At 33.7% G+C, this 22,134-nt stretch overlaps 1 protein-coding gene and 1 long non-coding RNA gene across 2 annotated transcripts in view; both read left to right on the forward strand.

Moving 5' to 3' along the window:
- The window catches only part of LOC141381524 (uncharacterized), a 1,198-nt gene extending 129 nt beyond the window's left edge, over positions 1-1,069 (forward strand). The window contains exon 2 of the mRNA XM_088649878.1: positions 347-1,069. Coding sequence (XP_088506004.1) covers positions 347-1,069 — 723 coding nt within the window. The remainder of the gene's footprint in view (positions 1-346) is intronic.
- Positions 1,070-9,013: 7,944 nt separating this feature from the next.
- Positions 9,014-22,104, forward strand: LOC137491306 (uncharacterized). Its single transcript, XR_015942886.1, has 5 exons — positions 9,014-9,064; positions 9,436-9,585; positions 15,649-19,081; positions 19,204-19,237; positions 19,614-22,104. It is a non-coding gene; the product is annotated as an uncharacterized LOC137491306 (long non-coding RNA).
- Positions 22,105-22,134: the final 30 nt, after the last annotated feature.

The following is a 22,134-nucleotide window of genomic DNA, read 5'->3' on the forward strand; positions in this document are numbered from 1 at the left end:
GTCTCTCTCTGCCATTGCTCCTTTTAGCAAGAGCACCCTACTGAAACAGGAACAGTAAAGATTCACAATTAGAGTAGTAATACAGTGGGGAATAAACCAGAGTCAAGAGATGTGTTGATTATGTGAGTGAGTGTTGGTATGACTTTCTGACACAGAAATGAAAATAGCCTCACCATTTACTTTCCTTCACAAAATAAGGTATAGTGATAAAAATGCTGGCTTACTTTGTGTTCCAGAAGACAGGAAATGTTTAAAACCACATGATGGAGAGTAAATGGTAAGCTCATTTTTATATTTAGGGTAAACATCCATTTCATGCTTGCCACTTTAAGCCTTTATACTAAAGTTCACTTTTTTGTTCTTTTTTGAAGACCTGATAGTGCTGAAAGAAGAGACACATCAATGGAATGAAATGGAAGAGAAACAACAAGAAATAACGACTGATGAAAAACCCACACTCACTAAAAAGACTTTATCACGTGGAAGATCTCGGAAATCCAAGTCTAGGTGTAATTACAGCTGTAAACAGAGTAGAAAGAGTTTCTATCAAAAGCCAAACCTTGATGTTCACACTAGAAAGAAACCTTTCACCTGCAAACAGTGTGGAAAAAGCTTCTATAATACAGGAAACTTAACAGTGCACATGAGAATTCACACTGGAGAGAGGCCGTACACATGCCAACAGTGTGGAAAAAGCTTCTATTCTACAGGAAACTTGGCAGTGCACAGAAGAATTCACTCTGGGGAGAGGCTCTACTCTTGCCCTCAGTGTGGAAAGAGTTGTAAGCAAAATGGCAATCTTGAAACCCACATGAGAACACACACTGAAGAGAGAAGCTTTATTTGCACACAGTGTAGGAAAGGTTTTTCTCAAAAACAAAACCTTACCATCCACATGAGGATTCACACTGGAGAGAAACCTTACACATGCACAGAGTGTGGTAAAAGTTTCCCACATACAGGCTCACTCAAACACCACAAGATAAGTCACACCGGACAGAAGCCGTTTGCATGTGCTCATTGTGGAAAGAGCTTCACAACCAAAGCTAGCCTCATGAACCACATGTGATCATTGTGGAAAGAGTCTCACATGCAAAGACTCCATTAAGCAACACATGAAGACTCACTTAGGAGTGCGTTTTCGATGCAGTGAGTGTGGAAAGGTCTTTAAACATAAAAGAAGCCTCATCAATCACATGAAGCTTCACAATGGAGAGAAAAAATGAGGCCTTGTCCAGCGGAGCTTAAGGCTTTCCCGGGATAGCATCTCGGGACAAGTGTAAACTCTTGAATACATCTCAAGTTACTGGAATGAAACCCTTTGAACCTGAAGATTTAAACTCAATAACTGAAGAGGGGTGAAGATGTACCAGATTGTGAGAGTTTCTACAGGGCTGCAATGAAGCAAAATAACTCTATATGTGTTTCAAGTTATTATGAACTGAGAACCAAATTTGTGCACATTGCACACTGCAATCAAATGGTCGGCACTGAAAAGAGAATTAGAAAGATTAGGCAGGAGAAAATGTTTGGGGAGATTCAGAGAAAACTGTCCTACACTCTTAGATTGTGTTTTTGATCGTTCACATTGTTTGATTTCTACTCCCTTGAACAAACAGATTTGCCTCCAATTTTGGGCTTTTGTCTGCAGTGTCACAAAACTTGTTGGTGAATAAAAGTCGGCCGGTGTGAACTTGCAGTGACAGTGAGAGACTGATGCAGACTTCATAAAGCCCTGTTCAGACTACACAATGCCATTTGCCAGTTACCACAGATCAGATTTGTGTCAGATTATGAGATTTTGACTTGATCAAATCTTGATGAGTTGTGGGTAACAAATGAAGACTTTGGTTTCAAAACACAACACATTTATTTTGATGGACTGATTTTAGAAAATAAAAAAGTTTTCCTCATGAAGACAATTAAACTTTCTGTAAACAACTGGTTTCATTTGAAGAAATGTTCATGTGAAAACTCCCACATTACTACAAATAAATCTGTGTATGGGAAGCCCAGTATCTCTATTGTGAATGAGAATATGAGTGATTTGTTAGCTTACATGCTAATTCCAGTACTCAACAGATTACTAAAGCACTTCAGCTATCTGTTTATTCAAATTCTATATATATATATATATATATATATATATATATATATATATATATATATATATATATATATATATATATATATATAATTTGAATGAACAGATAGCTGAAGTGCTTCAGTAATCTGATACTGGGTTTCCCACCTAACATTGCTGTTAGTAATAGTAGTCACACACACACATGTATATATATATATATATATATATATATATATATATATATATATATATATATACACACATATGTGTGTGTGTGACTACTATTACTAACAGCAATGTTAGGTGGGCAAAATAAAACTGAAAAAGGATAGTTTTTTTTTAAAACTAGTATGGGTCTATAAATCTCATTGTCACCCTTTAAAAGGTTTAAAAACCAACATTTATAAATTTATATATTTATGAATGAAGAATTTTTTGCAAAGCATAAACGGTTATTAACTACTTAATGCTGTGTACAATTTTCTTTAGTCACATTAAATTTAACTTGTTTATTGCAAAAAGGGTTAACATGTATATTGACATGAGACATGAGTATATGCAATTATAGAAAACATGCTCAGTGTTTTCAATATGACTTTCACAAAATTGACAAGATCTCCTTATTATCAACTTTTAATCTCAGGAATTCTTTTGATGGAGACACATCATTAATCATTTAAACTAAAGTTCTTTAATTTTGGGGAGAATTGAAAAAGAAATGTAACTTGTCTTATTTTTCTAATTCCTGTGAATTAAAATCTTTAAAAATAAATGAGGTCTGAGCTGATTATGATGAAGCCTTTGAATAAGAATATTCATTTAAAACATATTATTACATTTTGGATCTCTAAAAATAAAGATGGAAGAGAGAACATTACAGAATAGTGTGAAAGAAAACCTCTGATCAATACTGTGATGTTTTTAGGGATAATATTAATTATTGTTTTAAACTCTTTAGGGTGACAAGCAAAACCCTGTTTAAAGAATGGGTTGAATAATTTTAATTTAGCAAAAAGATTGTCATTTCAAGTGAAAAAATCAAATGTGATTATAATCTATTTTAACAAGTTTCCACTTAATTTTGATTAGATGACCAGCACCAAAGCCACTCCTTCCCCCTTCTCCATTAATAGAATATCCACCTGTTACCTCAGATGCAACTGAGCTTTTACTATAGTTCCCACTTTGATTTTGGCCACAACCAGCACCAGTAGTACCACCAGCTCCAATGGTGTACAGAGATGCTGAAGCACTGGGAGCCACTGGACAATATACCACATGTCCCCTCAAACTACTTAATACAGTGATCTTTTTTTTTTTTTTTAGCTCTGCACAGTTGCCAGACATTCAGAATCGCTCCCCAGTAAACATCAGAAACAGGTGGGTTCAACAAAGGTTGTACAACAAATAGTTGTAAATACTATAATATACAGCCCCTTTAAAAGTTTGGAATATTTTATAATGAGCTTATTGTGCTCACTAAAACGTTATTGCATTTTTAAATCACTGTTCTTTTATTGAATGTTCTTTAAAATATAATTTCTTCACGTTTAAGCCTGAATTGTACGCATGATAAGTGTTCAGTGTCATGATTATGGAGGCCCAAGAGTACGGTGGCCGGGAAGTGCAAAACAACATTACAAAGTTTGAAACACTTTTACAAAGCTCGAGACAAATTTACATTTTGAAAAACATGTTTACCTATCATCAGACACAATTACATAGGGAAAACAATTTTACCAAGGACGAAACAAATTTACATTTTAGAAAACAAATTAACAAGACCTAAACACTTTTACAAATCCCGAAACATATTTACAATTAGATTGCCTACGGAAAGGGAATGTACCACACCCCAAAAGTGACGTAGAATGTACCACACACCGGTAGTGACGCGGGGAAAGTTGTTGTTGTTGCTGGTGAGCGCGGTAAATTCGTGCTGTGGAGTACATGGCGTAAACAAAGTTTATGGTGACTGAACATGGACAGCGGTCGAGGGTTGTTTTGCCCGTTTTGTGGCAAACACATGAGCAGCTTAACACGGTTTTGCTTTGCAAGTGGTCGGTGTTTAGAGTTTATAAAGGACGCGGAACAGACGGAAACACCAGACATGCTGCATAAATCAAATTTTCACGAGATCCACTCGTACGCTATAATCGTGAACATGATGTCAAGTATACACAGCGTAAACCTCTGCTTGAGGACTCTTAACAGTAAACTGAAGGAAGCCTGTGTTATGGTTTAACTGGTGTCCGTGTTAACTGAGGCTCCCCTTCACTTGTGCAAACTATCCATGTTTGCAGATTGGCAGATTTGTCACTTTTTCACAGTAACATGCCATACCAAATAAAGATTCTTATTACTTGGTGTCAGTGTATCATTGTTGATTTAATATTTGTGTGGCAGAACAGCATTAACCAAAATTAATCTAAAGAAATAATTATAATTGACATCAACTGGATTCGAACCCAAGTCAAAAGGTTCTGAAATCGGTTTTGGTATCTTATCAGTCAACATGTGCCGTGCTTGAATTGTTTCCATGTACTTGCATTTACATGTTTCTATGCACTCTCACGCTGATATTTTCTCAGAATAGCTCTAATATGTTTTATCACAGTTAGTCAAACCGTGATTTTTATAGTTGTAGACTTGTGGAAACCTGTCTACGAAGTCACACACAAGCTGGATATTGTTGATATTTTCCAGTGTGTGTGTTACGTTCCGGTTCACTACCAGTGTGTGGTACATTCTACGTCACTTCTTGGGGTGTGGTACATTCCCTTTCCAAAGGGAATCTGTAATTGTAAATTTGTTCAGTGTTTTGCGTCATGTTAATTTGTTTTCTAAAATGTAAATTTGTTTCGTCCTTGGTAAAATTGTTTTTCCTCTGTAATTGTGTCTGATGATAAGTAAAGATGTTTTTTAAAATGTAAATTTGTCTCGAGTTTTTTAAAGGTGTTTCAAACTTTGTAATGTTGTTTTGCACTTCCCGGCCACCGTACAAGAGTGCTAGTTAGAAAAACAAAGACTCAAATGATCAATTTAATTATTGAAGCATAAAAATGTCTTCATTTTCTTGTCAGCTTAGTCCCTTTATTAATCTGGGTTCGCCACAGCGGAATGAACCACCAACTTATCCAGCAAGTTTTTACGCAGCGGATGCCCTTCCAGCTGCAACCCATCTCTGGGAAACATCCACACACACACATTTACACACACACTTATACACTATGGACAATTTAGCCTATCCAATTCACCTGTACCGCATGTCTTTGGACTGTGGGGGAAACCGGAGCACTCAGATTAAACCCACGCGAATGCAGGGAGAACATGCAAACTCCACACAGAAACGCCAACTGAACCGAGGCTCGAACCAGCGACCTTCTTGATGTGAGGGGACAGCACTACCTACTGCGCCACTGCTTCGACCAGCATAAAAATGTACATAAATAAATCACAATTTAAATGGACAAATAAATAGATATGCTTAAATTGTGTTTTTGAAAGTAATTTAATTAAGCAATAAAACAAAAACATTTAAAATGTATAAATTAATAGACACTTTTATTACTGTATTATTATTTAATCCATGTTTTAAAGGCTGATTAATCAAACAGTAAAAAATTGTATTAATAAATCACAAAACACATTTTAAACAGCTTTTTTAAATAAGCATTTGGCAAATGCTTTTCTCCCTATTTGCTGTTTGGTTTTCTTTTTCTTTTGCCACATGCTTTACTCAAATTGAAAATAAATCGAGTTAAAAAAATGGCTTGATCTGCTGTAAGGAGCTATTGTTTTCCTCTGTTAGGAAAAAAAGACAGTTAACAGTTTTATCTAGATTAAATGACCTTGATGATAAAGATTTTCTTGGAGATATAAAACAAAATGAACTTCGTATTTTGCCATCAGAGTTGGATTACTATTATACAGAGAAAGCTAAAGGAGCTTTACAATCTAGAGTGAAATGGATAGAGGAGGGGGAGAAAAATTCTTCATACTTTTTTAATTTAGTAAAGCATAGACAATCTTCAAAAACTATTAATAAACGTAGCATAAATAACAATGTAAGTGAAGAGAAAACTTTGATTGATGATCACATCTATTCATATTATTATGTAAATCAAAATTTAATGAGAGTGATTGTGACTTTTTCTTTTCCTTTTCAAAAGATAAAGTTCCTATTATGACAGCTTCCGTGAAATGATGGAATCTGACATTGTTATTTCTGAACTTGATGTTGCTATTTCTAAAATGTCCAATGGAAAATCCAGGCATACACGGAATTACAGTTGAGTTTTATTAACATTTTTGGCCAGAGATAAGATTTTTAGTTTTTGAAGCAACAAAGGAAAGTAAAGAGAAAGCAGAACTATCGACTTCTATGAAGCAGATTTTAATCATTTTAGTTCCAACGCCAAGCAAAGACAAATTATTTTTAGACAATTGGAGACCCATAACTCTTTTGTCCAATGATTTTAAATTGCTTTCTCATCTATTAGCTAATAGACTCAAAAAAAAAAGGTATAGGCGAGATAATAAATGAAACACAATCAGCTTTCATTAAAGGGAGAAGTATTCAGAATGATATTTGATATGCTCGATTATAGGTATTTAATTCCTCAGACAAGTTTATTTCTATTTCTAGCCTTTTTCAAGTCATTTGATACCCCTGAGCATCCATTTTTGTCTTTAGAACGTCTTTAGAAACTTTTGGGTTTGGTCCGAGCTTTTGTAGGGTAATTTCCATGTTCTATACTGATATATTTAGTAGTAAATCCCTGAATTCAGGATCATCTCCTAGAGTTTACATCAAAAGAGGAATCCATCAAGGATGTCCCATCTCACCTTTACTTTTTAATATAGCTGTTGAACTTATGTCATTTTATTTTACAAATTCAGAGTACACTATAGGTATTGATATACTTGGTAGGACTTTTAATTTAAGTCAGTTTGCTGATGACACTCTATTAATTCTTATAAAAAAGGGAGGTGCTCCCTTTAGCTCTTGTCAAAATTTCTGTTTCCTAAAGCTTCTGAATTCACCCCAAACCTAAGAAAATGTGGAATATTAACAATTCAGAATTGTACTTTAAGAGAATTAGAGGGTATTCAAGTAAAAGAACAAGTTAAATACTTGGGAGTTACCGATTTCAATAATTCTGTTAATAGAGAATGTGGAAGGGATGGAAAAATCCCTAAATCATTGGCTAGCTAGAGATCTTTCCATATTGGGTAAAATTCTTTTGACTGGGATTATCTAAAATTATATATTTAACTTATCCTTTATATACTCCTCCCAAAATAGGTAAATCTATAAATTCAATATTATTTAAATTTATTTGGAAAAATAAATCACATTATTTACGTAAGAATCATATGATCAAAGAGTATGAATATGGAGGTTTAAAAGCAATCGATTTTGAATGTCTTCTTGGCACTTTTAGAGTTAAATGATTGAAAGAGTGTTTAGCTAAGCCTTATTCAATATGGTATCATATCCCAAATAATTTGTTTAAAAAAATGGTGGCCTTGAATTTGTATTAAGATATGATTATGATTGTTCAAAACTTCCTTTGACGCTGTTTAATTTTCATTAGCAAGAACTACTTTTTTGGAAAATTATATTTACCCATAATTTTCCCCTCATAAATCCACTCTTTGGAATAGAAGGGCTGTTATTATTAACAGAAAATCATTGTTTAAAAGTGACTGCTACAATAAAGCCATTATATTTATTGATGATTTGTTAGACAAAAATGGACTGCTAATATCTCATAACAGATTATTAAATAAATATAGAGTTAAAATCACAGATAAAGGTTATATTGAAATTTGTGAGGCTATACACCAATTGCTTTGTTTAGGTTAATTCAAAGTAATTATTTTGATCCCCTTGTACACTTGTAACTTTTCTTCCGTCTTTAAAAATATCAGTGTTGATATTTTTGATAGTAAATATAACAACAAGCTTATTTACAACACGCTTTATAATGGGTGATTTTAAGTGTTATCATCTAGGAGTTGTTAAACCCTTAGTAGAGGACAAAGCTTTTACCTTTTCTCTTAAATATCCTGTAGCACCTAAGGTTAAGGAAACTCATTACATAATTTTATTCAGGATATATCATGTGAAGGAGTTTATTCAAAAAAGATTTAACTTTGATGTTGACAAGTGTAGCTTCTGCTCCAGAAACACTTGATCACTTATTTTTTTCTGGTGAATTTACTTTTAAATTCTGGTTTGACATCCATACTTGGCTTTCATTAAAGATGATTTCAGTCCCCCCTATTGTTCTAGAAGATATTTTATTTTACAAAGCTGATTTACATTTTTCTTTCTCTGATGTTGTGAACTTTTTTTTACTAATGGCTATATCACATTCATTGTTGTAAGTGGAAAAAGTGCAGACCGTCTTTTAGATGTTTTCTTTCTGAGGTAAAGAAAGTGGCTCAAAGCTTCAAATATTTCAGAAATCAAAGTAAAATAACTGAAGCTCTCTGTACTTCATTTTCATAATATTTATTGTTAGAATATTTTGTTTGTCCTTTGATGTAGATCTTTTGTACTGCTCCTTGCTCCTTGTTGCAGTTGTAACAATTTTAATTTATTTTATATATTTGTAATGGTAAATATGCCTTGCGATGTTGATTGTTCTGTCTTGTGATGTAAACTTTTTGCAACAATAAAAACGAAAAAAAAAACACTTATTCTTAGTAGATTAAACACGTTTTTCAAAATTGTGTAAAAATGTTTGGATTAAAAGTTTTGATTAACTTCAAATACTGAATGTCTGTGTATTTGAAAGAGAGAGAGCAGATATGTTATGTGAGATGTGAACAGGAGTGTGAAATTTATCATGTCCTGACTGCAACAGTAAGTGGCAAAAAAGCTGAACAAAAAAGACTTTTATTTTGGCGTGTTGTGTGACGTCATAAGGCTGCGCCGCTTCCGCGCTGCAGTTCAACCGGAGAAAGGTTTGTTTCACAACTTTACACAAATATAAACCGATTGATTAAAGTTTCAGGTTTTTCTTTCGATATTATACACCTGCTGTTGACTAATATTTTAATTCTTTATACAAAGAAGTACTATTTTAATAACAGTAATCGATAATTATATATATATATATATATATATATATATATATATATATATATATATATATATATATATATATTTAAATGGAGAACTAGTTTTTATCAGGTCATTTGTTTGTGGCTATTGTTTCTTGCTCAGACTTACCTGATGTATTTTTGTTAATGACTCTCATATAAAGAAACTGTTGAAGCAAGTGTTGAAGAGAAGTTATTTTGTTTCTGTTTATTGTTTTGTTCATTTTAAATAGGATAAAGTGTCCAAACACAGAGAAAAACTCCTGCTGAAGCGACTGATCTCCACACTGTTATAAAGATGGCGTTTATTAAAGAGGAGAGTGAAGATGTGAAGATTGAAGAAACATTCACAGTCAAACAGGAAGATCCGCTGGAACAAACAAGTTAGTTTTTATTCAGATATATTTTAATAAGAATACTAAATTAAATCCATGTTGCAGCCCTGAGTGTGCTGCCTAGTTCTCCTAAATGCACATAAGCACTTATTGAAAGACAGGAATGAGTTTCTTTTGTTACTTGTTCTCGTGTCTTTTGTCATTATGTATTATTAGTCTCCCATTTTTCTACCTTCTTAAGGTTATTGCTTTTCTTGTTCTCCTACTGTGTAAAGCGCCCTTGAGCACTGTCGCTATAAAAAATAAATAAAAACAATAAATTATTATAAAGTTAAACTGAGCTGACGATATTTGACCTACAGTATTCTCATAAAATATATCTGCCATTACAGTGATAGTGTTAGCTAGGTACTTTCCATTTGCATATGTCAGGTTGATCACAATTCCCTTTTTTTCATCAACTTCTTTATGGGTTTAAACTTGTTTCTAGTAGTTGTTACTAGTTCTCACAGATAGTATCAGAGTGAGAATTAAATCTTTATTATAATAACTAATTACCAGGGCTATTGTATTTAAACAGAGTTTCTGCGGAGTCTTAAAATGTCTTAAATTCCAAAATCTAAAATTTGGCCCTAAAAAGTCTTAAATTTGCTGAAATGTTGTGTTGTAGGTCTTGAATCTTTTTAAACAAGTCTTCATTTTCCTGTGTTCATGTTTTGTTACCCAATTTGGTCAAAACCCATACAATCACCAACAATCCATCTCCATAAAACTTTCAACCTTTATTTAAAAAGGTCATTTTAACTCTATTTATCATAATGGTAAAGACTGCTGAGGATATCCACCTGGACAGATTGTTTTGAATGGATTTAGTTTATTATAGTTTTTAAAACTTTTAATACATTTGTTAATTAGTTTTTTTTTATTTTAAAGAAAGTTTATTTTAGAAAAAAAGTGTGTGGATCCAAGTCGAGCTCTCTTGTTTTTACACAATATTTAAGATATTTTGCTAAGAAATATCTAAAATATTTTAATGTTATTATTAGTTTTGATTTATTATTGTATTATTACATATTTTATATAAAAAATATTTTTTGAAAGGACAAATAAAAAACCTTTTCATTCATATTGGTCTTAAAAATGTCTTTAAAAGTCTTAAATTAAACTTGGTGTCACCTGTAGAAACCCTGATTTAAAGTATGTCAGAAAACGTGGATGACTCTAATTTTAAATATGCTGAATGAAATGACACTAAAATAATTAATTATTATAGAACATTGTACAGTTTTCTAAACTATATGATGTTGTTAAGTTCATCAGTATTGACCATATTCTTCACGTACCAGCAGGCGCCGCTATTGGAATCTTTTTGCTTTTTAAAGTGTAAATTTTTAGATCCTTAAAACAGTGTAATGCTGCTTGTCTTTGATCTTGTGGGGGAAACCGGAGCACCCAGAGAAAACCCACGCCAGCTCGGGGAGAACATGCAAACTCCACACAGAAATGCCAACTGACCCAGCTGAGGCTCGAACCAGCAACCTTCTTGCTGTGAGGCGACAGCACCACCTACTGTGCCTTCTCGTCGCCCGACAACACTGATTTATTTGCATATTTTTTATGCGATATTCCAGTTTTGCAAATAAATTTAATTGGGATTTTTGGATGGAAACATAGCTGTAAGGTTTGGAGTTTACGCTGCTATTCTGAACCAATAATCGGAAACAGAAAGCAGTTGAAGGATGACGTGTTTAAATCCATTATTTATCTGACTCCATTGTAATTAATCTGACCCCATCAAAGTTGTTATTATCATTGATAATGAGAAAGAATCTCAAAGCTTAAAGCAGGTAAAGTTGTTTATTAATTTACATGTTTGAATATACAGACAGTAGAATGAAACAAACATACTGTATAAAGAAATTAGCTGTAACATGTGCACTGCTAAGCAACAAAGACAGTGAAACTGCCTTTGTTAGCATATGAGGCTACGCAGCCGTGTGCAGGAGATGCAGAGTAAAAGCCATTCTCCCAGATCAACAGTTACCTTTACGTATTATACCCTGAGGAAAGCATTGTTAAAGATGAGTGAAAATCAACCCACAAAACCAGCTGAACATGAGAGAGCACAGTTGAGGAGATAAAGTGGGTGAGAAGAACATTAACATACTCTCCTCAGGCCATGACTCAACAATAGTAAATATATTGTATATTGAAATACAAGCAATCAATGTCTCTGTTTATTTTAGCACTACAATGCTTAAGTCATAAACTGTCAAATGACACCAAACATGATAAAGCTATTTGAAGGAAGATCAATTGTGTATGGTGAAAAGCACATGGTTACTGCAAGCAAATGGCAGAGATGTGTACTGGAGCTGTGATCAACTCTGCCAAGCCAGGAGGACCTATCCCATGCTTGCAATGTCTCAGAAGTCCTTGATTAGCATAGAAGGAATATATAATAGAAGAATATATAATTTTTTTTTCTTATCCTGCTTACCCATTATCTACATTTCAGTCACACAAAGAACAAAGTCACGTACGAGAAAGGCTTGTTCTTCTTTAATTAATAACTAGCTTAAATTCACAGACCTTCGACAGAGACATGTACTGTAAGTAGATTAATGGGATTATTACTCTTCTAAAAACTGTTTTAGTACTTCTTACATTCTTATTATTCAACTATTTTAATTGATTTTTCCAAAGTCTTTAATTTTTAAACAACACACATATTGAACAACAAATTAACATGGTACATAGTTACAGACATACACCCCATAAAGAAAAAGGGTGAAAGATAAAAATAAATTAATTAATAAAAATAGATCAAATAAATTAGGAAACTAGGGATAAACTCTCACCAAGGATATAATAACCTCTGAGCGTTCAATGTAGGAGTGGAAAGGCTGCCAAACCTCTAAAACTTTTTTGTAGAGTCTTGGATGATGTACTTAAGGTGCTCGAGTTTAAGATGTGATAACAATTCTAATCTCCAATGTTTGTGGGATGGTGGGTTTGTTTTTTCCATCTTAGGAGAATCAGGCGTCTGGCCAATAAAGAAGAAAAGGCAATGATCTCTATTACATATAGATGAAAATGATCTAAAAATATTGGCCCAAAATTTATGCAATCTAGGGCATCGCCAGAACATCAGATCTGCTGGCTCCAAACCACATCCGGGGCAAGATGAATCTGACCCTGGATACATTTTTGCCAGCTTGCTCCTAGATAGGTGAAGCCTAAGAAGCACCTTAAACTGAAGAAGACCATGTCTAATACATACAGGGGATGAGTGTACCAGTTCTATGGCAGTGGTTCCCAACCTGGGGTCCAGTATTGAGGTAGAAAAAGGCATAAAAATGCTCCACTATTATAAAGGGCTTTGCAATTAATCGAAAATCCGTTTTAGATTTCGGTTTCAAACGATTATAAAAAAGCATTAATCGAGATAATTGATTATTGCATCACATTTCGCCACAGTTGTACACGTGTTGCTCTTAAAAGCGCGAAAGAGCTTATGTGTGTGTGCAGCACGATCACGCAGTCAGAAGCATGCGGGCGGTCAGCATTCACTCTCATTCACACACTGAGACGAGCAGAGGAGCGCAGACATCTAAAGTCATCTTTACGTGAACGCTTTAATGGTCAAATAGGTGTCAAAACGCGGTGTTTAGTAATTATTTACATTAACACTCATTTGTGTAATAAACAAACGAGTTGAGGATCAAAAGACGTGAAAGAGAAACCATTAAAGAGACAGTGCGCTATAATCCTTCTGCCGCCTGTTTTTATCATTATTAAACAAACATAACGAGAAAACCCTCGCTGCTCTTGACTGAAGGACTGCTGTAGCTAAAGTGTTTTTCTTACAGTGAAGATGCTTAAAGCACAGTTTGTTTCATATTTTTATTCTATTGTATTTATTTCTCTTTCCTTTGCAGGGTGGAAAATAACTGCATGTATATACAGTTGAAGTCAGAATTATTAGCCCTCTTGAATATTAGCAAACCTTTTCCTGCCCAATTTCTGTTTCATGGAAAGAATATTTTATTAACTTATTTCTGAACATAATAGTTTTGATATCTCATTTCTAATTACTGATTTCTTTTTGTCTTTGCTATAATGACAGCACATAATGTTTTACTAGATATTTTTCAAAATACAAGCATTCAGATTAAAGTGCAGTTCAAAGGCTTAATTAGAGTAATAAGGCAAGTCATTATAACGGTAGTTTATTCTGCAGACAATCAAAAATATATATTGCTTAAGGGGGCTAATAATATTGACCTTAAATTGGTTTCAAAATATTTAAACCTGTCTTTATTCTAGCTAAAATAAAACAAACAGAAGAAAAAATATAGGAAATACTGTTAAAATTCCTTGCTCTGTTAAACATAATTTGGGAAATATTTATAAAAAAATAATAAAAATCTCAGGAGCGCTAATAATTTTGACTTTAACTGGCAATGGTTTTGAATAATCGTGATTACAATTATGACCAAAATAATCGTGATTATGATTTTTCCCAAAATCGAGCAGCCCTACTATTATATATGTATTTTTAAGTACCAAAAAATAAAAAATAATCTAAACACATGCGTAAAATTCCAACATAATAGTGAAAATAATTAAAATAAATAACTTTAAATAATTATTTAAATTTTGCTTACTCACGCAATCTGCTTGTCAACGTGTCGTAAAGGCAAAATCAAAACAAAAATGGCAGACAAATGTAAATGCAGTGATTCTTCAGAGGCGAAGAAAAAGATTACAGTATGACAAAGCCTACCTAAATTTTGGTTTTATTGAAGGCCAAGACAAGTTAAAACTGATTAATTAATATTTTTTATAGCTATTACTATATATTAATATTACACAAACACACACACATATATATATATATATATATATATATATATATATATATATATATATATATATATATATATATATATATATACATATATACATATATATATATATATATATATATATATATATACACATATATGTATATATACACACACATATATATATATATATATATATATATATACACACACAGTACATATGTGCGTGCGTGCGTGTGTGTGTATTTATATGGTGGGGGGGCTCCAATATTTGTATATGTTCATGGGAGGGGCCCCAAAGAAAAAGGTTGGGAACCACTGCCTTAGTGAATATAAGTAATTCAAATAATTAATATTAATGGATATCAAACATTGGACGATTCAGTACATTAATAAATTACCACCGTGAAAGTGGCACCATAACAGCGCTGTTGTGGTCCAGTGGTAAGCACATCACGCTATGAAGCTGTCCGACCCAGGTTTGAATCTCACCTGACTAGATATTATTATTATTTTTTTTATGCAATGTAAACAAAACATGTTAGACAAATTACTATTAAAATGATTGTGTGTATAAACGCAGATAATAACAGTTCATCTAAACAGCTACTTAGTTACTTGGGTTTTTATGCATGACATTTGTTTTTCTGTTTTATAAATACTTGGTGTTAGCAAAGATGGCATCCAATGCACAATTAACCAAAGCCAAAAGTATGAAAAACATAAAAATCTTTTGAAGTTTATAGCCGATTTTCCACTACCATGTTAAACGGTGTTTCCTTAACCGTTCTATTCGGTGCTGATCCAGACCAGAAATAAAAAAAAATCATAAATAAATAAAATAGTTTCATTTTCCAATGTGCTGCTCTTATTCTAATACAGATAACCTGAGTGTAATAATGGAGTGTCATATAGACCTGGTGACATCATGTACAGGCATACTCTATCAGTTCAGTTTACTGGTACTGCAGTTCACATCTGTAACCATACCAAATGGAGGAAAAGAAGATAATGTTGAATTGGAATTTTTTACCCAAGAGTTGAACAGTAGTGTTATCATGAGTATTCATTCTGTCCGAAACTACAACATATATCAATGTTACTTAGGTTATATATTTTATTTATTTTAATTATTTAATTTTAGATAAAAATAAATAAATAGATAAATGTAATGCATCTTTAATGTAAAAAAATGATAATATATATATATAATTTTTTGTTTTATTGAAAACTGACATTCTTATTCTTTTTCAATCTACAGGACCCATCATATATGTAATTGGTGACAGCTATATTTGCCGTGGGGAAGAACGGGCAAGGCAAACTGTCGGGACCAACCTTGGTCTCGACGCCCATATCAGGTGGTTTGGCTTTGGAGGCTTGGTCTGGAGAAACCTTGTTTCTTTCTTTCGTCGCTGTCTTGGAGGAAGAGCTGTGCCAGACGTCCTGCTTATTCACTGTGGCGGAAATGACCTCGGTAACATCAAGAGTGTTATACTTGCCGCAGTGATGAAGCAGGACTTGCAAGACCTCCATAGGCAGTTCCCTCAGATGAAGATCATCTACTCTGCCATCACCCAGCGATGCCTGTGGAGGTTTGCTGAAAGTCTGAGGAAGGTTGACAGGGCGCGGCGCTTTGTCAACCATGCGATGGCTACTATTATGGTGTCAGTTGGTGGTGCCATTGTTCATCACCCAGAGATAACATATAAAGATCCTGGCCATTTCTTACATGATAGAGTTCATTTGACCCCTTTGGGCAATGACATATTTTTAAAAAACCTTGCCCAGTGTCTGAAAAATCAAATCCAGTAGGGTGATGCTGGTTTTGGAGTTTCCACAAAGTTTTGGGATGAAAAATGGCCAAGATTTATTTATTTTTTTTATATGGTGATGAACAATGTGTGCGTGTGTGTGTTTTCTTTTGTTTGTTTGTTTGTTTGTTTGGTGTTGTTTTTTTACCTAGCCATCGCACTTCAACTTTTTCTCCCTCTTGTACCTTTTCTACTTATCTTCTCCAGACCCTATGCTTCTTCAGCCAATCCACCTGATAAACTTCTTAAACGTAACACTTTACACTACAGGGCACATAATTAATGTTAATTAATGTATTTACAAACATAAACTAATATATGTATCATTAATTCATTGTTTGTTCATGTTAGAAAAAACATTAACTAACATTAACTATGTGTCCCATATTTTAAAGTGTTACGTCCATTTTTCCCCACAGTGAATGTAGCTGTTATGATCACCAGCTGGGGTGTGCACAACTTCTACTAGATGGCACTCTATTCCACATCTGGATTACATTTCCCATAAAGCTTGCCACCTCTACAGATGACAATTTATCAGGACAATTTTCTTAATTGCTGCGTCACCTTTTTCTCTTTTGTTGACTATTTAAGACTCACATCAGAAACTGCACATGGATTGTCCAATTTGTTTGAATCATTCCTTTTAGCCAGGATGAACTGATTCAGGTTTCAGGAATTATATATTGATGATAGTTTGGCATCCTTTCACCAGATTTAGCAGAGACACCACTTACCAGCTTTGGACTTTTTCATTGTCTACATACAAGACATTTTTGAGAAAACATTTTACACTGTGTGCAGAAACCTGCACATGCTGAATTGGAAAGGGATCTGTGTCTTCTTGAGGATATATTATTTTTCTGTATGCAATATCAGAGACATTTAAAATTTCCTGGAAGAATTTGGAAGATATGAAGTTCCTACATGATCGTGCATTTTTTTTTTCATTCATTCATATTCTTTTTGACTTAGCCCCTTTATTAATCTGGGGTCATCACAGTGGAATGAACCGCCAACTTATCCAGCATTTGTTTTACATAGTGAATGCCCTTTCAACCACAACCTATCACTGAGAAACACCCATACACTCTTATTCACACACACACACACATTATAGACAATTTAGCTTACCCAATTCACCTCTACAGGTGTCAGGGTAATTAGGCAAGTCATAATGTAACAATAGTTTCTTCTGCAGACAATCAAAAATAAATATTGCTTGAGATAATATCGAGCTATTAAAATAGGTTTCAAAATATTTATACCTGCTTTTATTCTAGCTGAAATAAAACAAATAAGCCTTTCTCCAGAAGAAAAAATATTATAGGTAATACTGTAAAAAAAACCTGTTAAACAACATTTGGGAAATATTTATATATAACAATAAATTCACAGAAGGGCGAATAATTTTGACTTCAACTGATAATCATTTTGAATAATCGTGATTACAATTATGACCAAAATAATCGTGATTATGATTTTTTCCCATAATAGAGCAGCCATAACTGTAATATAACCGGGCTAGAATCATTTGTTTTCTCACTACAATCGATCCGCTCCAGAGTTTGTGTCAATCAAGCTGAGACCACCTCGTTTAAGCGATCTCTGAGCGATTGTTTTGGTGCGGATGCGAGCGTGATTGGTGGTTTCACATATGCCAAACGAACCACGCTAACTGGGCAAACAAGACAGGTTCTGAAACAAAAGTGTAGGTGTGAAAGCACGCTAAGACTCTGATTTTAATTTATAAAGCAGTCCATAGGCTAGCTCCTGATTGCATCAGTGATCTTGTGACACTTTCCACTCCTGCTCGCAGTCTACTTTGGGTCTTACCCTGTTCCAGCCACGCTTCAGACTTAGCATCATGGGTGGTCAGGCTTTTTTCATATTGTTTCGTATCTCAGCAAAATTATGGAATGCATTACCCATTAACATTTGGAATATTGTGTCTCTGGACTGTTTAAAGAAGCTTCCTAAGACTAACCTCTTTAGTCGTGTTTTAATGTGTGAACTGATGTTATCGTACTTATTGTTATATTTACCTATTTATTGCTTTTACTGTTTTATTGTTTTTGCCTTGTACACGCTTTGAGTTTGAGAAAAGTGCATTAAATTAAAATAAAATGTATTATAATTAAATATAGTTTAGTCTAATCTTTCTTTACATTTTTGTTACTTTCAAACACACAATTTAATTACTAATAACAGTATTTACTAGTAACAGCAATACAGATTAAGTGGTAATATTAGAAATGACCAATCACCTTTTAGATGACAAAACGCAGAAGGGATAAGGCTCACCATAGCACAAAGATAAAAAAAAAAAAAAAAAAAATCTCTGGCTGACTGATGGACACTGTACTTTGAGTCAACTTAACTTACAGTCACAGTTTTGCAACTGACATACCTTGATAAAGCAAGGTGTGAGATAATCAAACCTGAATTCAGGGTAAATATGAAGGGCATTAAAGCTTAGAATCTGGATTACCTCTTTATTGTAACACTGCCTGTTAGAGTCCACCCAGTTGGTCCAGTGGTGGTATAATATCTGGCGGGTGAAGGTTTCTGGCATTTTTGTCTTTTAGTAATTTGACTTGATGACAATTATTATTATACTTTATTTAATTATGAACAAGGTTTTGAGTTGAAATGTGAAGTCATTAAAGTATCTGAGGTATTGTAAATGGTATTTTAAATCATACATTAACCCAACAATTATTTTTACTTTTTTTTTCTCCAGTGACCACCCGAGAACAAGTAACCCATAGGTACAAACTAGTACTTAAAACATATAAAAAGAATCTAAGCATTCGGGATTGCTTAAAAAGGCACAAGGTGGATAAATCTACCTTATCCCTGACAAGTATAATTGCACAGGTATGTATGACCACAGATGTTGTAATAATTTTAGTGTTGTTGCTAAGTAGTTAAACAAAAAATCTTAGAAAATTACAGCCTGATCTAAATCTTTAGGTGATGCATTTATATTTTTTGTTTAGATTATTGAGTGATTCATCAGTGCAATCATTCTTGGTATGTATACTGCTGCTGCTAAACTATAGTTTTTTATTATCTGGTTTTATCTTTTTTGTTCACCCTATCTATATCAGAGCATAAGCTAATCAGAAACAATGTTCTTTATTGCAATACAGTTCAAAAGCAGCATAAAACACAGCTTTTAGATAAATAATATTGGAAATAGAAATACTGGATATTCACCTTCTTGAAGAGTTTAGATCCAACCCAACAAAACAAACTACTTTTTAATCTGAAAGGGTTTATGACAACTACTCACAGTAATAATCAGTTCAATGAGAGTTGCATAATCTGTTAGCCTGATATTAATTGGTTTCTATTGCTATACCTTTTTAAAATTCTACAAATTAAATTTCTGCACTTGTGATTACAGGTGGCAATTGCTTCAGAGGGAGAATTATATCAAGTTCCAGCATATTTAAATGGAACAACACTCCAGTGCTATTCAAAAGAATTACAACAGTTCCTTGTGAAGAAGGAACACAAGCTGTTGCCTATAAAAAACAAGTTCAGGCGTTGATCTTTGTTTCTTTGTATCTTTCTTTCTTCCTTTCAATTGAGTAAATAATTGAGCAGCTTTTTTTTTCCATCTGTTCAAGTGTATATAATAATTGTGTGATAGAAGTTTGTAAGAAAGTTTGTTTATGAGTTTGTTAATAAATGTTAATAATAAATAATTGTTATTGAAGTTGATGAAATTGATGTTTTTGCTTGTGCTTATTATGGTATGCGCTTTTACAAGTACTTTGAACTTAAAACAGCTAATGCTGTTACAGCATATTTAATTACTGTGTAACTAAAGGGATCAAGGCTTCACTTTATTTTACAACCCGCCAATGCTGTATTTACCCTGTAAATACAGGGAACAAGGAGGGAACAAGCTGGACTTCAATGCACAAGTGTATATTTGAACAGTAAGAACAGAAAACCACAGCTGCAGTTTTAATTGATTGAATGAAAAATTGCACACTACATTTTTCTATTAAATCATCAGCTATTTACTGAAGTGTAACAGTTGGTCTCCCGTTCTGCAGACAGCAGTAAAAATGCAAGCCTGTTTTAATCGGCATTAAACCCTGACAGTATATCATGCAAAAGTATTTGTTGATAGTGTTGAGGAATTGCTGGTGATGGTGAGATCAACGAGTAAGCTTTCACAAGGTAAGTGGTGTATGAAAAAAAAAAATAATTAAAAAAATTTATATATATGTATTGAATTGCAGATTTAAAATACATACAATATACAATACAGGTTGTGAATCTTTTGTTTAGTAAACAACCCTTATAAAAGCCCAAGCACTGAATAAGGGTACTATTAATAATGTACTTAAGCAGGTGTCTGCAGGTTGCACTAGGTTGTGACCACCCTTGCATCGTTCTTTATATAATACTTAAAGAAAAGTACTCCGTAAATTCAATATACTTACGGGGTACTTTGCGTGTTGCACATCTGCTTGTTACACCCTTATCATGTAAACATTACCTGTTTGTTCCTTTACACTTTATAGAAAAGTATACTGTAAAATTAATATACTTACACGGTACTTTGCGCGTTGCATGTCTGGTTCTTACCGCCATATTACCCAAGCATTGCATATCCGGTTGTTACCCCCTTATTACCCACACATTACCCATTTGTTCCTTTGCACTTTATAGAAAAGTACACTGTAAAATCAATATACTTACACTGTAATTTGCGTGTAGCATGTCTAGTTGTTACCCCCTTATTACCCAAGCATTACAGTTTGTTCCATTATACCAACACGTACGTTCATTTTACTAATAGCATACGTACACAAAAGTATGCTGTTATTTCACTGTACTTACGTGGTACTTTGCGGGTTGTAAAAGTAAGCGTTACCAAAAAAACATATGAAGAGTTTAGTTACAAAACGAGATATATCCATTTTTAAAAATGTTGGTTATTTGACATTATTATTTAAGACAGTGGTCACCAAACTTGTTCCTGGAGGGCCGGTGTCCTGCAGATTTTAGCTCCAACCAAACGCTATATATCCACCAAACGCTATATATCCACCTTATGCTATATTCTAAAAAAAAAGATTAAGTTATGTAAGTTAAGTTAAATAATTAACTTGTAGCTTGTTACAGAAAGAGTGGAGGGCGGCTCCATGTGTGTGATTGTAGCCTAAACTGCGGTCACACTAGAGTTTGTGTGTGCGAAATTCTGTTGTGCGGCGTAGCGAAAAGGGGCGGGATTAAACTAGATGATTAGACATTTAAAAAGCAAGCGATAGCTTAATGTTTTAAATTTCTGTCTAGAGAGGTCATGTTTTGATCCTCGATCAGTCTCACACAGTCAAGTGATGCGATTTCGCAGGTCAAAGTTCACAAAGCTGATGCATTCGCATGCGTATGAATGGAAATCTAGTCACACTGGAAAGCCCAGTGTGACCGCAGCTTAAGGCTTCATATTACATCAAGAATACATAGAATAAATGCACATCAGGTGTACTCAGATGCTTATAATCCACTGATAACACTGAGAAGTAACTTCCCTGATGAGCACGTTATAGGATGATTTGCAAGTTACCACAGCACATCATGGATCCTAATTTCCTAGCTGAGCTTAGGGCCTACCTTCTTTTGGGTGAATACCCCCAAAACTGCTGATAAACACCAGCGATATTGCATAATTAGGAGAGTATCAAACTTCACTATGGCTAGAAATTGGCATTACTTGAAGATAAATATAACAACTGTCTGCAGTGAGTGCTGCAAGTAAAATGATTGCACAATATTTAGCTGAGATACAACTCTTACAATATAAAAGAGATTTCATATATGACGTGTAATTACAAAAAAAAACATCTCAATGGAAAATAATCTTTTCCTTATCTTTTTCTCCTAAAAAAAAGAATCTATAATTTGGA

Source organism: Danio rerio, chromosome 4 (assembly GCF_052040795.2).
Source record: "Danio rerio strain M-AB ecotype USA chromosome 4, GRCz13ab, whole genome shotgun sequence".
Lineage (NCBI taxonomy): Eukaryota > Metazoa > Chordata > Actinopteri > Cypriniformes > Danionidae > Danio > Danio rerio.